The sequence below is a fragment of the Penicillium odoratum genome (assembly GCF_028828045.1).
Source record: "Penicillium odoratum strain IBT 22623 chromosome Unknown utg000004l_segment0_segment0, whole genome shotgun sequence".
NCBI classification, from domain to species: Eukaryota; Fungi; Ascomycota; class Eurotiomycetes; order Eurotiales; family Aspergillaceae; genus Penicillium; species Penicillium odoratum.
The window spans coordinates 3,228,147-3,239,110 of record NW_026643146.1 but is presented as its reverse complement, the minus strand read 5'-3'; the positions used below and the strand labels follow the sequence as shown (position 1 = coordinate 3,239,110).

The following is a 10,964-nucleotide window of genomic DNA, read 5'->3' as shown; positions in this document are numbered from 1 at the left end:
TCAAAAAATGCACATAATTAGACAAACCACTCAACAAGTGGTAATCAGGTGCAATAAATCTTTGATCAATGATCCGGAAGTGAACGCTGTTCAAAGAGATAAATAATGATTAAAATCTAAGTATTTTGATACGCCCTGCGAAGAAGCGGGCTGAACCGACGGCGGTTCTTATCTTTACCCAGTCGGAACTTACCATTCCGCGTTCCGCCAGTAAACCTTGAATCATATAACAACTGTGGAATAGATACCGAGATAACCGGAGCTAGATGTAGGAGCCGAAAGAGTGTTGTATCCAAATAAGAATGAACGTAGTCCACCCACAAGCAGAAAAGATCTATCTTTTAACATTAAACGAGTTTCAACTTGATACAAGTATGATCTTTAGGTCCCCACTCTTCCTTGCCGCATCATTGGCCCCCACTGTCAGTGCAATCACTACTGCATTCGTAGATGGTTCTTACTATTCACCAACCGTGAAGACACTCAATGGAACTTACGCGGGGGTCCATAACCCATACTATAATCAAGATTTGTTTCTTGGCATCCCATTTGCACAGCCTCCAATTGGGGATCTGCGGCTACGAGCACCTCAGTCTTTAAACACATCCTGGTCTGGGTCTCGCAATGCCACGGCTTACGGAGCCTTTTGTGTTGGCTATGGTGTAAGATATTTCCCAAGCTATTGTTCCTGTCCTGCGATACTATCAGTTGACCGTATTCTATCGGTAGTCTATTGCATCTGCCTACACTGACTTCATGTCTGAGGATTGCTTGACCCTCAATATCGTCCGACCGGTGGGACAAGGCTCTGATTTGCCTGTCGTTATATGGATATATGGGTATACCGCCACATATAAATTGTGAGTGCTATAAAATTAACATGTATGCAGCGGTAGCTTCGTCGAGGGTGGGAGTGCGGACCCCCGTTTCAATTTATCGTACACGGTACAAGAGGCTGCCAATTCCGGAAAACCTCACATTGCGATTTCGATCAACTATCGTCTTCAAGGCAAGGCTCACATTCAGCTTCATCTAATTTCTCTGGATTTCGCCGCTAAATACTCGCAGGTTGGGGATTTCTTTACGGTGAAGAAATTCAGAAAGATGGATCGACAAATATCGGATTCCGGGATCAACGGTGAGTACTTCAAATGCCAAGTACCGAATATGTGATATCAAGTCCTGATAATATACTCAAGTATGGCTCTTCATTGGGTCCAGGAGAACGTTGCCAATTTCGGGGGTGATCCTTCCAAAGTAACGATTTGGGGAGAGAGCGCGTAAGATCCCTCATTTCCCATTCCTCCCGGTTTTGCTAATTCACGAGTAAGCGGTGCTGGATCCGTCGGCGTACATATTATGGCTTATAATGGGAGAGACGATAAACTGTTCAGAGCTGCTATCATGGAGAGTGGTGCTTTAATAAAGTAGGTCCTCGTGATACTCGGCATTGATTGCGGAACGCTAATAGAATTCGGCAGACCTGCAAAGTGTACGACTCATTCTGCTCAATTGAAATAGAGCAAACAACTTCTAATAACTAGTTTTCAGATCCGACACCACATGAGTGGGAACCAGTATATCAAAACCTTACACGAGCGACCGGGTGCTCCGATGCAACCAATTCCCTGGCCTGTCTACGCTCGCTGCCGTTTACGAAACTCAATGCTGTATTCAATTCTTCAACAATGACTGAAGCTGTACGAAGAAGTTTCTCTCTAATCCTATGCCTTTACTAACAGGTGGTGCCATTTTAGGACTGGGGACCCATGCTTGACGGTGATCTCATCGCAGACCGAGGCTTTAACCAACTCAAGACCGCCAAATTCGTCAAAGTACCTATTCTCATCGGGACAAACTTTGACGAAGGTACTACCTTTACCTCCAAAGGCATTGACACTGACCGAGAGTTCCTGCAGTATCTCAACTCTTATGGGGCCGATAATCTATCAGCCGAGAATCTTATGGTGCTCTATCCAGATATTCCAGCGATAGGGATTCCAGAGACTCTCCAGGGACAGCCTCAGTTAAAGAAACTCGGCCTTCAATTCAAGCGCGCCGCTGCATTTTTGGGAGATTTGCAATATCAGACTCCACGGCGTTTGACTGCGACTGCTTGGGCGATGAATAATATCACTTGTTTCAGTTATCACTTTAATGTGCTGACGAATGGTCTTACAAACGAAACTGGCTCAAATCACGGAGCCGAAATACCCTTTGTTTTCTACAATTTGGATGGATCAGGGTATCGTGAAATTGCCGAGGTCAATCCTTTTGACGGAGAGCCGGCGAGCTACTTTGACTTAGCAAGGTTAATGACAAGAATGTGGTCTAACTTTATTGCGGACTTGGACCCTAATCACGCAGGAGGTAAGTCTAGCCATTTATGTTTCAACTAGTTCCTATGCCCAGATGGGTTGAAGCTGTTTAACTTGCACTGAACCCTTATAGTTGAGAGCCAATACTGGCCAGCCTACTCGGTATATAATCCCCAAAACTACCTGTTCAGTGTGATCACCACCTCCTACACCGAGCCAGACTACTATCGAGCAGAGGCACAAGCATATATCAGCTCCATCATGTCTACTGTTTTTGGGCGATAACGTGAAAAGCCGGTCTTGTTCATATTTTCTATCCTACGCAAAAGGACAGATATCGGACATAAAAGAAACTACAAAGAATCATTTCACATACACAAATGCAAATAAATTTTTAGCGAAAATAAAAGGAAGGGACTTGGCTCCTCTCACTTCTTATACACATAATAAGACTTGTGACTACGTTATAATTTGCGAACCTTGTTGAATGCTGGTGTCGCAGCCATGGACTATCCTGGTTCTGTATTCAGATAGCTTCATTCCCACGCTCCAGCTTCCTTTCTTCTCAAAACCGCTACGTTCTATCTCGTTCCCTTTCAGAATTTGCGAAGTTTCTCAATCGACTTGGCATACCCTTCAATAGGCGATCCCAGGGTTACACCGTGGGGTACCCATCACGAACGCCTCCGATTGGGCTGTCCGGGTGGAAGCGGGAGCCAGGGTCACCTGTCCTAAGCCTGGACCCACCATTGAGAGTAAACGGTAGTAGAGTCAGTTCCTCTCGTTTCCATTTCAATTTGACAAAAGTCCAACAACGTGACTATCCACCAAGTATTCCCTCGGGGCCAGCCTTTGATTCGTTCCAGACATGCATTGGAGAAGGTTGGCTGTAAGCACCAGAGCAGAAGTGTCACACCAAGAAGATTCGTTAGAGAGGAGAAAGGAAAGCTCTAGACCGAGGCCACCTATATTGTATTTTGAGGCGAACAACGGGGACCACTTCTGAGATGGGATGTACCCCAGGGTTGTACCAAACCCCGTTTGATTCCGGGGTGGGGGTGGGGAAATAACAATACAAATACAGTAATTAACGAGATCGAGCTATTCCTGATATGGCTACGACAGACCCTCGAGGGAGATTGATGATGTGAGCACGAAGGGCGAGGCATCGACCCTCCTATTTCATACCACCATCACAACTTCAGGGATTAGACAGCACAGAATCTTCAACTCAAACGGACTGAGGCCGGCAGATTGCCACAGGTGCCAGCTTTTGCTCCCATGATGCAGCCCTCGGGAAAACGCAAGGTGTCCTCTTGCATGCCTTGCTACATGAGAAAGCAAAAGGTATTCGTGAAAGAACCAACGTAGTCCTGGTATGAATCCCAGGACAAGTCTACTAACGTGGTCAGTGTAATCGTCAAACCCCTTGTAACCACTGCAACCGCCGCCGTCGCCCGGAAGACTGCGCATACTATCCATCGGAAGACACCCAACCCCCTTCTAACCCACCATTGCAAACCCGCAACCGACGCATTGAATATGATCAAAGGAGCCCCCAAAATAGAAACACGGGCTCTTCTCTTTCGAAACCATTTCAGAGCAAGAAATTATGAGGAGTTCGACAAGCAGCGCCATGCCTCCGTCTTTAACGGATGTCTTCGGGTATTCTGAAGACAGTCAAAGCATCACGCTAGCTCTCGTGCGGATGGTAAGTTTTTATATAGCTCCATACCCTGATAAGGTTTGATGTGAAGCATTGTTCCAACAGTTTCATATCTTATCAATAGTTGGATCAATGCGATGGAGAGGATCAAAATCGCAATCATCAAGCACCGTCGAGTCAATATTACTCGGAGATTCATCAATGTCTAGAAAGGATTCCTGATGAACCAATCTTGGACTTCTTATTGAAATATTACGTGCGCGAAGTGAACTGGTAAGTACCGCAGACAAAGTAAAGAGACCCCAAAGACTATACCAGGAACTCCTTATCTAACCAACTCCGTTTGTGATGCCTAGGATGGATCAGCTTGTTCATCTTCCATGGATTCTAGACGATTCCAACGCTGGCGGATCGTCAAAATTCCATCATCTCTCTTTGAGATTGAGTTTGCGGTTCTCATTTTGAGAATATGCTCTTATACATCTCAATATCTCTCCTCTCTGTCATGTACCATTGAAAGGATCCGGGATACCTCACTAGCGGATATTCGCTACTCGTGCGACGAAGCTGCTAACAGTCTCGCAGAAATATATCTCCGTCTCAGTCCGAAGGGAAGTCTTCTTCGCGTACAGCACTTGGCCTTTGTTGGGTTAAAGGCCAAGTGTCAGGGCTTTATGAAGGACTTCCGAGATGCACTTCGGTCCGCGATAGAGGTTGCTCAAAGGATTGGGGCAGATAAAGATCTTTCTTCAGATGTTCCGGATATGAGTGAGTTAGAGAAAGAAACTCGCCGTAGGATATTCTGCAATCTTTATATATGGGACAGGTGAGTGGCCAAGAATATATTTTTCTTGCTATGGCACTTCTGATCAATGGCACTTGCTGACCATATAGCTATATATCACGACAATTGGACCGCATCCCTGCTATACCCAGTGGGATAGAGCCGGAGAACATGCCAAGCATGCGCCTTGGCTCCGATATCAATGACACCCATGGCCCCGAAGAATTCACTGAACGAATCCTTTAGATTTGCCTGGCCAATTTCTGGATGACCATGGGTCCAGCAATAGGGTCTAATTATGATATGATCGTTGCCCAGGAAAGATATGAAAGCTTATGTGGTAAGTTTCTGACTACGTTGCCATCCGCTTTTGCTCTCCAGCCAAGCAGTGGGGATGAACGACTTCGGATACTTGCAAAGCAAAGAGAGATTTTATTCATATTCATATTTGAGTCTCTTTGTTACAATTTTCGGCCAGCCATATTTCTGGATGCAAGCGATCTTCCTAAGTACAAGCAAGTCTTGCTATCATCCCAGCGAAAGGCTCTGGCAGTTGCTGCACTACATGTTCTTCAAGGGGTATCCAGACTGCATTCCCTGATCGGAGGTTCTCAAACACGATGCACAGGGATCATTCGACCCACTTTCGAAGCTGCAGTGCTTCTAGTATCATTATGCATGGATCAAAGCTTCCTGGGAGATTTCGAAAACCATAGTTTAAGGATCACCAAGATGGATCCGCTTTCGGCCGGGATGGCAAACTTGACATGGGCGGGCTGCATGGATGCTATACGAGATGCACTGAAACTCCTAAAAATGTTAGCGGAGGTCAGCAATATGGCAGATGTGGGAGCACAGAGCCTTGTCAAGCTGATCGGCAAAGTCGCCAAACAGCCGACCGGCGCCTCGCAAATGGAAAACCCCTCCAAGCCAGATGACGGAGCTTTCTCTCAAATAGGAGGAAGTTCGACTGAAATTCATTTACCAGAATATTCAGAGTCGGATCCCCCAGTCCCTCTGTCTGAGCGGGTCTCGGTTGCGGCTTTTGATGTTGATATGAATATGAACTGGGATGCTTTGGCTTCAAATATTTGAGCTCTATGATCTTTCCCGTTGTGGCTCTCAAGAACTCTTCACCGCGCGACTTTGTTCCCATTAAACTATAAAAGTCTTGTGAAAACTCATTGGTAAGGGTTAATCTTACCTACCAGTCCTAAGTCCAGTTGATATAATTTTTTCGATTTTCTTTATAATAATAAAAAGGCAGAAGTAAAAATATTTTTATCATAAACTGAGCATCAAATCAGTGTTCCTGATTCGTGCACACTCGACTCGTCGTATTCTTGTGAGTAAATGTATTCCCGCATTCATCAGTCGTCTTAGATCGAAGCGTGGAGGAGTAAGAGTGGTGCTGATTAGGGGTTGCAAGACCTCGTGAATCCGAGCTTCCTGAATAATATCATCGGCCCAGTCATGTACGCCAACTCACTTCATCTGGTGAACTTTCGGCAGGAAAAGGCATACCTAGCAAATGACCGGCCCTTTGACCTCAACGAACACTTGAATCATAGCGCCCTCGGTGGTATGCTTTCTTTTGTTTTCCATCGGCATTTTGAGCATACTGCCCTTGGCCCTCAAGCTGAGGCTGTCTCCGCCCTTGAGCCTTCAACTGTTAAAGTTAGCACCCTTAGAGAGGTGGAATTCCCAGAAGGAAAACACCATCCGTTCATCATCGCGCTCTATAAGGCGGTAGATGCAGATAAAGTGACCAAGTCCATGTCACCAAATTTTACTATGTCGTGGCTCCGTCAAGCGCCTCGCTACAGAAACGTCACAGCTGTAAAGAGACGCGTTGTCCAGGAACAAGTGCAGAGTGCCCAGGCTAGATTCCGTGCGACAGAGGAAATCAAAACTGCGATTGAATATAAGTTAATGCGTGAAACGAAGGCTGCTGAAAAGCAGGGCCGAAAGCCGGACTATGAAAATACTACCATAATGGAAGAGGTGAAATATGCTTACTTTCCTTATTCACCTCCTAAAACCCTTGTTACTTCTAGGTACCCGTCAATTTCTTCTCAAATAATAATGCGTCTTCTTCCAGATTTCTGGGCAATATATCGCCGGTCTACAAATGACCAGCACCACTCTTGCTTGGTCTTTTATTCATATGACCCGCTACCCGGAGATTCAAAACAAGCTACGAAAGGCTCTTCGGTTGCACGCGACAAGTGTAGCGCGACAAACCGTTCGTGACACTGAAATTTTCAGCCATCATATTCCCGAAGGCACCAATGTTATCATGATCGCCAACGGGCCCGGATGCCATGCACCATCGCTTTCTGTCGACGAAAAGCTGCGCAGCAAAACCACCAAGGCGAATAACTGGGATGAACCCGACCTGAGAGTATTCAATTCGGAGCGTTGGCTCGAATACAAGAAATCAAGCTCTGGGGAAGATGAGGTGGAGTTCAACGCAAACGCAACTCCTCAGATTGCCTTTGGCTTGGGTCTGCGCAGCTGTTGGGGTCGTCGACTCGCATACTTAGAGATGCGCATGGTAGTAACGCTTGTTATTTGGAACTTCGATCTTCTCCCGGTTTCTGCAGCTCTGGCTGCACCAAAGGCGAGCTATGGTATTATTCACAGGGCTATAACTTGGATGTAGTTTAAGAAGTTGGAGGGAATTCAATGGGAAACGAACAAGTCCTTTTGGAGTCTAGGTGCCGTCACCCAATACATTGTCTCATGCCGCATGAACGCCACTCGCTTCACTGAACAACTTGGTGCGAGGCAGCAGCAAACTCAATACAGCCACAAGAGCCCCACCGGCAATGGTGAGAATGTAAGTGTCGCCAATAGCATGGACAATAGCATCAAGCACGCGAGTCTTGAGTGCCGGGGACAGATCCTTTACAAGATCTGATTGGGCACCTAGGATGGCAGCTTGGATTTGGGCCGTTGGTACATTTGGCAGAATAGCCTCAATATTTAAGACATCCATTCAAAAGGACAGCGTTGGCAATGGCAAGAGCAATAGTGATTCCCACGAACTGCGCCAAGGTCATAAATCCAACGGCTGGCGCAATATTTTCGGGTGAAACGACGGCTTGTGTCACTGAAAATGAAGCCTGCAGAAACATGCCAACGCCAACACCCAGCGGAACGCTGGAGCCGTAAACCCAACTCTGTGAAGATTCTAGACGAACGCCATATATGAGCGCTGAACCGAGCACGATCAGCAGGCCACCCAGTAAGTACCAAGGCATGTAGTAGCCCAGTCTTGCCATCAGGTTGCCGTTGAGAAAAACAAATACCACCATAAATACCACAAATGGGAGAAGCCGCACACCGGCATCGAGGGGAATGTCGTCGCGCGTGAATTGGAAAAATAGAGGAATCATATAGATCGGGACGAAGGCGCATGCGCCCCCTGATGCGCAGGCAGCGAAAAGGGTGAGAACGATTTTCGATCGGAAAAATTGCACCGGAATGATGCGACGGGCCGTGGAGGTGCCAATTGCCCATACCTGCTGGATACCCAGAGCAAGAAACAAGACTCCCGCGACAACAAACATAGCAATAATGCGACCAGAGTTCCACGGGTAAGTGATGCCCCCCAGATTGATGGCCAGAATCAATGTAGTCAAAGCTCCACATTGAATGACAATACCTGGGTAATCAAGCTCAACAACCCGCTCTTTGATGGAAGCACCCGGTCGAGGATCCTTGTTTGGGATCAGAAAGAGGTAGAAAGGTGCACAGACAGCGCCGATGAAGAGGTTGATATAAAAAGCCCATCGCCAGCCCACCGAGGATTCGCTGAAGGCGCCGCCAATCACCGGGCCCAGCACAATGCCCAGACCCCATGACAATCCAGTACAGGAGATGTAAGCTGGGCGCTCAGAAATAGTTGTGGTCATCGCAATGAGCGTCATACAACCCACGTACAGACCGGATCCACCGACGCCGGCAATGGCGCGACCGAGGATCATGATATTCATGGAGGGGGCTGCACCACAGATTGCAGAGCCGACTTCGAAGAGAGTCACATGGAAGATATAGAACAATTTTGTATTGAAGTGACCATACACACGGCCCCAAATCAAGTTCGTGGCTGTTGCGCTCAGAAGGAACGCAGCGCTGAGCCATGAAAGCTTTGTGACACCACCGAGATCCTGAACAATCACTGGTTGGAGATCAGCGACCACTGTTGCGTCAAGTGCATAGAGAAATGTAGAAGCTAGAATAGACGCCAGGGTCAAATACCACTTCCAGCCATTGATGTCCCGTGGCGGGGCCTCTGGCTCGGCAAGGGGAGGATTTTCATTTGCTGGTGGTTTCGGTTTTTCATCATCGTAGCTGTCTTCTGCGCGACTATTCGATCCTGACTCGTCCTGCCTTTTCTCTTCCAGGTTCCCTCCAGCCAATCCCTGATGTTTATTATCAAGGACTACCATCGCAGCGACTGTAAGACAAGTCCAGTCTCATGTGATTTGGGTGTAGTTCCGACACTGTAATTGGAACAGAATTGGATTTCTGTCCTCTGGGAATGGAGATAGTAAGGAGCAGAAGGAGATGGAGGGCCAAACAGGCGGAAAGTGAAGCTCTTCTAAAGCCGTGAATATTGTTAGAAATTGATATCTTCGAGGCAGAAGCCCTTGTAGGACTTATTTATTTTCTCAGAGACAAGAGTATTCTTAATGATAAGTCCACCAATGTCAGCTCATGACGGTAGGTGTTGAAGCTTTGGATTGATTTGTAAGGGATATTTCCAATTTCTAACAGACACCTTTGCACTGAGCAGCTGTAGTAAATGGGATTGCTGATCATCAAACAGAGCCTAACCTAATCCGGTCTGGACCCCTTTGTTGGCCCTGGGCTTTGCTTTGTTACTCAGCTTGATGTTTGGTTGGGACCCACTTTCTTCGGCCGACATTTTTCGGCCCAGATTTATAATCCTTCGCCCGTGAATTATCGGCTGTGAATCCATCATACCACGATGGAATTACCCCTAAGGGTTAGAAGTAATATTATTGGTGTGGTACGTATATACAAAAATTCGTCAACGATTAGCGAAGCGTCCTATCAGAACAAAAGTCTTTCATGGACTATAATAGAAGCATAATCCTGTCTGTAAATTTCCAGAGAACGGTGTGAGGATTAACGCAACATTTCTCCGTATCCAGGTGCGTGCATGACGTTGTTCCAGTATCCCAAACGTTTGATGCCCTCATTATTTGACATAAGACATCTTTGCGGAATCCTAAATGTCAGTTCGCCTAGCAGCACAGTAGCACTGGAATTTCCTGATAGGCACATTGTCCACATATGCCTGATCAACTTCGCCCGTGGAGAGATTGGCGGTCTCGGGGACGATAAATCATGTGCCTGCGATGAGTAGAATACTGTTTCCGGCGAAGATGAATCCAGTTCGGGAACCAAGGTTTCTCGATTCTACATTGTAGATGTAAGGTACACAAAACTGAGTGAGCCACGCCGTGAATGTTTGCGATACGACTCCCACAGACAGGGTTTTAGCTCGGAGTCTGTAGCTTGAGACATCTGCCGCGATTCGGTATCCCATGCCCATGAAGAAACTGGTTTGGAATGAGATTAAGACATTCCAGTGGTTGGTAGTAAGTTTAGTTCGAAGCCCCGTACAAAGTAAAGTACTGGGCGTTGGGGAATGAAGTCTGGGGTCCTTGGTCAGTCTAAGAGAAAATGGTGATGTTTATATTTATTTCACTATTAATATCGAACTTTAGGCAAGTCAAATAAGCTTCCCATAAGAATTATGCCAAAAAGACATATCAGTGGGGCAGGGTTTACAATACCTATTTCCGATTAGCTAGAGGATCTTTTCTTATAACCCAAAACTTCCCGACCCAAGTATCAGACTTTTACTATACGGTGAAGATAGATGTAGTGACTAGTAGGATCGATATATACTATAGGAATATCTAAAAATCACAGACCTATATAGCATTCATATATATACGTTCGATATACAGTAAGAGCCCTAGAATTTACATTAAAAGAAGCTAGGGTGGCCGCTGATTGATTATAGATATTAACTAAATGCCACTAGCCCCCAATCTGCTAAGAAAGGGTATTTTGCTATCATGCTTACAAGCTAAGAAAAGTAGCCCATATTGTACGAAGGCAGTGGGCAAAAATGAAATTGAGGGTGCGCTCG

At 46.3% G+C, this 10,964-nt stretch overlaps 6 protein-coding genes across 6 annotated transcripts; 5 read left to right on the top strand and 1 right to left on the bottom strand.

Annotated features, from left to right (window-relative positions):
- Positions 1 to 374: 374 nt before the first annotated feature.
- Positions 375 to 2,603, top strand: N7520_005485 (triacylglycerol lipase; the record flags this gene model as incomplete). The annotated part of the gene is made up of 9 exons (XM_057139419.1): positions 375 to 662; positions 730 to 839; positions 891 to 1,142; positions 1,200 to 1,280; positions 1,332 to 1,427; positions 1,482 to 1,492; positions 1,552 to 1,700; positions 1,758 to 2,370; positions 2,452 to 2,603. The coding sequence occupies 9 exons, from the start codon at positions 375 to 377 to the stop codon at positions 2,601 to 2,603; spliced, it is 1,752 nt and encodes a 583-aa protein (XP_056997626.1).
- A 1,351-nt stretch (positions 2,604 to 3,954) lies between these two features.
- On the top strand, positions 3,955 to 4,261 carry N7520_005484 (uncharacterized protein; the record flags this gene model as incomplete). Its single annotated transcript, XM_057139418.1, has 2 exons — positions 3,955 to 4,029; positions 4,109 to 4,261. 2 exons carry the CDS (start codon positions 3,955 to 3,957, stop codon positions 4,259 to 4,261), a joined length of 228 nt encoding a protein of 75 aa, XP_056997625.1.
- A 103-nt stretch (positions 4,262 to 4,364) lies between these two features.
- On the top strand, positions 4,365 to 5,014 carry N7520_005483 (fungal specific transcription factor domain-containing protein; the record flags this gene model as incomplete). Its single annotated transcript, XM_057139417.1, has 2 exons — positions 4,365 to 4,810; positions 4,879 to 5,014. The coding sequence occupies 2 exons, from the start codon at positions 4,365 to 4,367 to the stop codon at positions 5,012 to 5,014; spliced, it is 582 nt and encodes a 193-aa protein (XP_056997624.1).
- A 486-nt stretch (positions 5,015 to 5,500) lies between these two features.
- On the top strand, positions 5,501 to 5,863 carry N7520_005482 (uncharacterized protein; the record flags this gene model as incomplete). Its single annotated transcript, XM_057139416.1, has 1 exon — positions 5,501 to 5,863. The coding sequence occupies one exon, from the start codon at positions 5,501 to 5,503 to the stop codon at positions 5,861 to 5,863; it is 363 nt and encodes a 120-aa protein (XP_056997623.1).
- A 378-nt stretch (positions 5,864 to 6,241) lies between these two features.
- N7520_005481 (cytochrome P450) lies at positions 6,242 to 7,691 on the top strand (the record flags this gene model as incomplete). Its single annotated transcript, XM_057139415.1, has 3 exons — positions 6,242 to 6,814; positions 6,870 to 7,401; positions 7,489 to 7,691. The coding sequence occupies 3 exons, from the start codon at positions 6,242 to 6,244 to the stop codon at positions 7,689 to 7,691; spliced, it is 1,308 nt and encodes a 435-aa protein (XP_056997622.1).
- A 58-nt stretch (positions 7,692 to 7,749) lies between these two features.
- Positions 7,750 to 9,225, bottom strand: N7520_005480 (putative MFS drug efflux transporter; the record flags this gene model as incomplete). Its single annotated transcript, XM_057139414.1, has 1 exon — positions 7,750 to 9,225. The coding sequence occupies one exon, from the start codon at positions 9,223 to 9,225 to the stop codon at positions 7,750 to 7,752; it is 1,476 nt and encodes a 491-aa protein (XP_056997621.1).
- Positions 9,226 to 10,964: the final 1,739 nt, after the last annotated feature.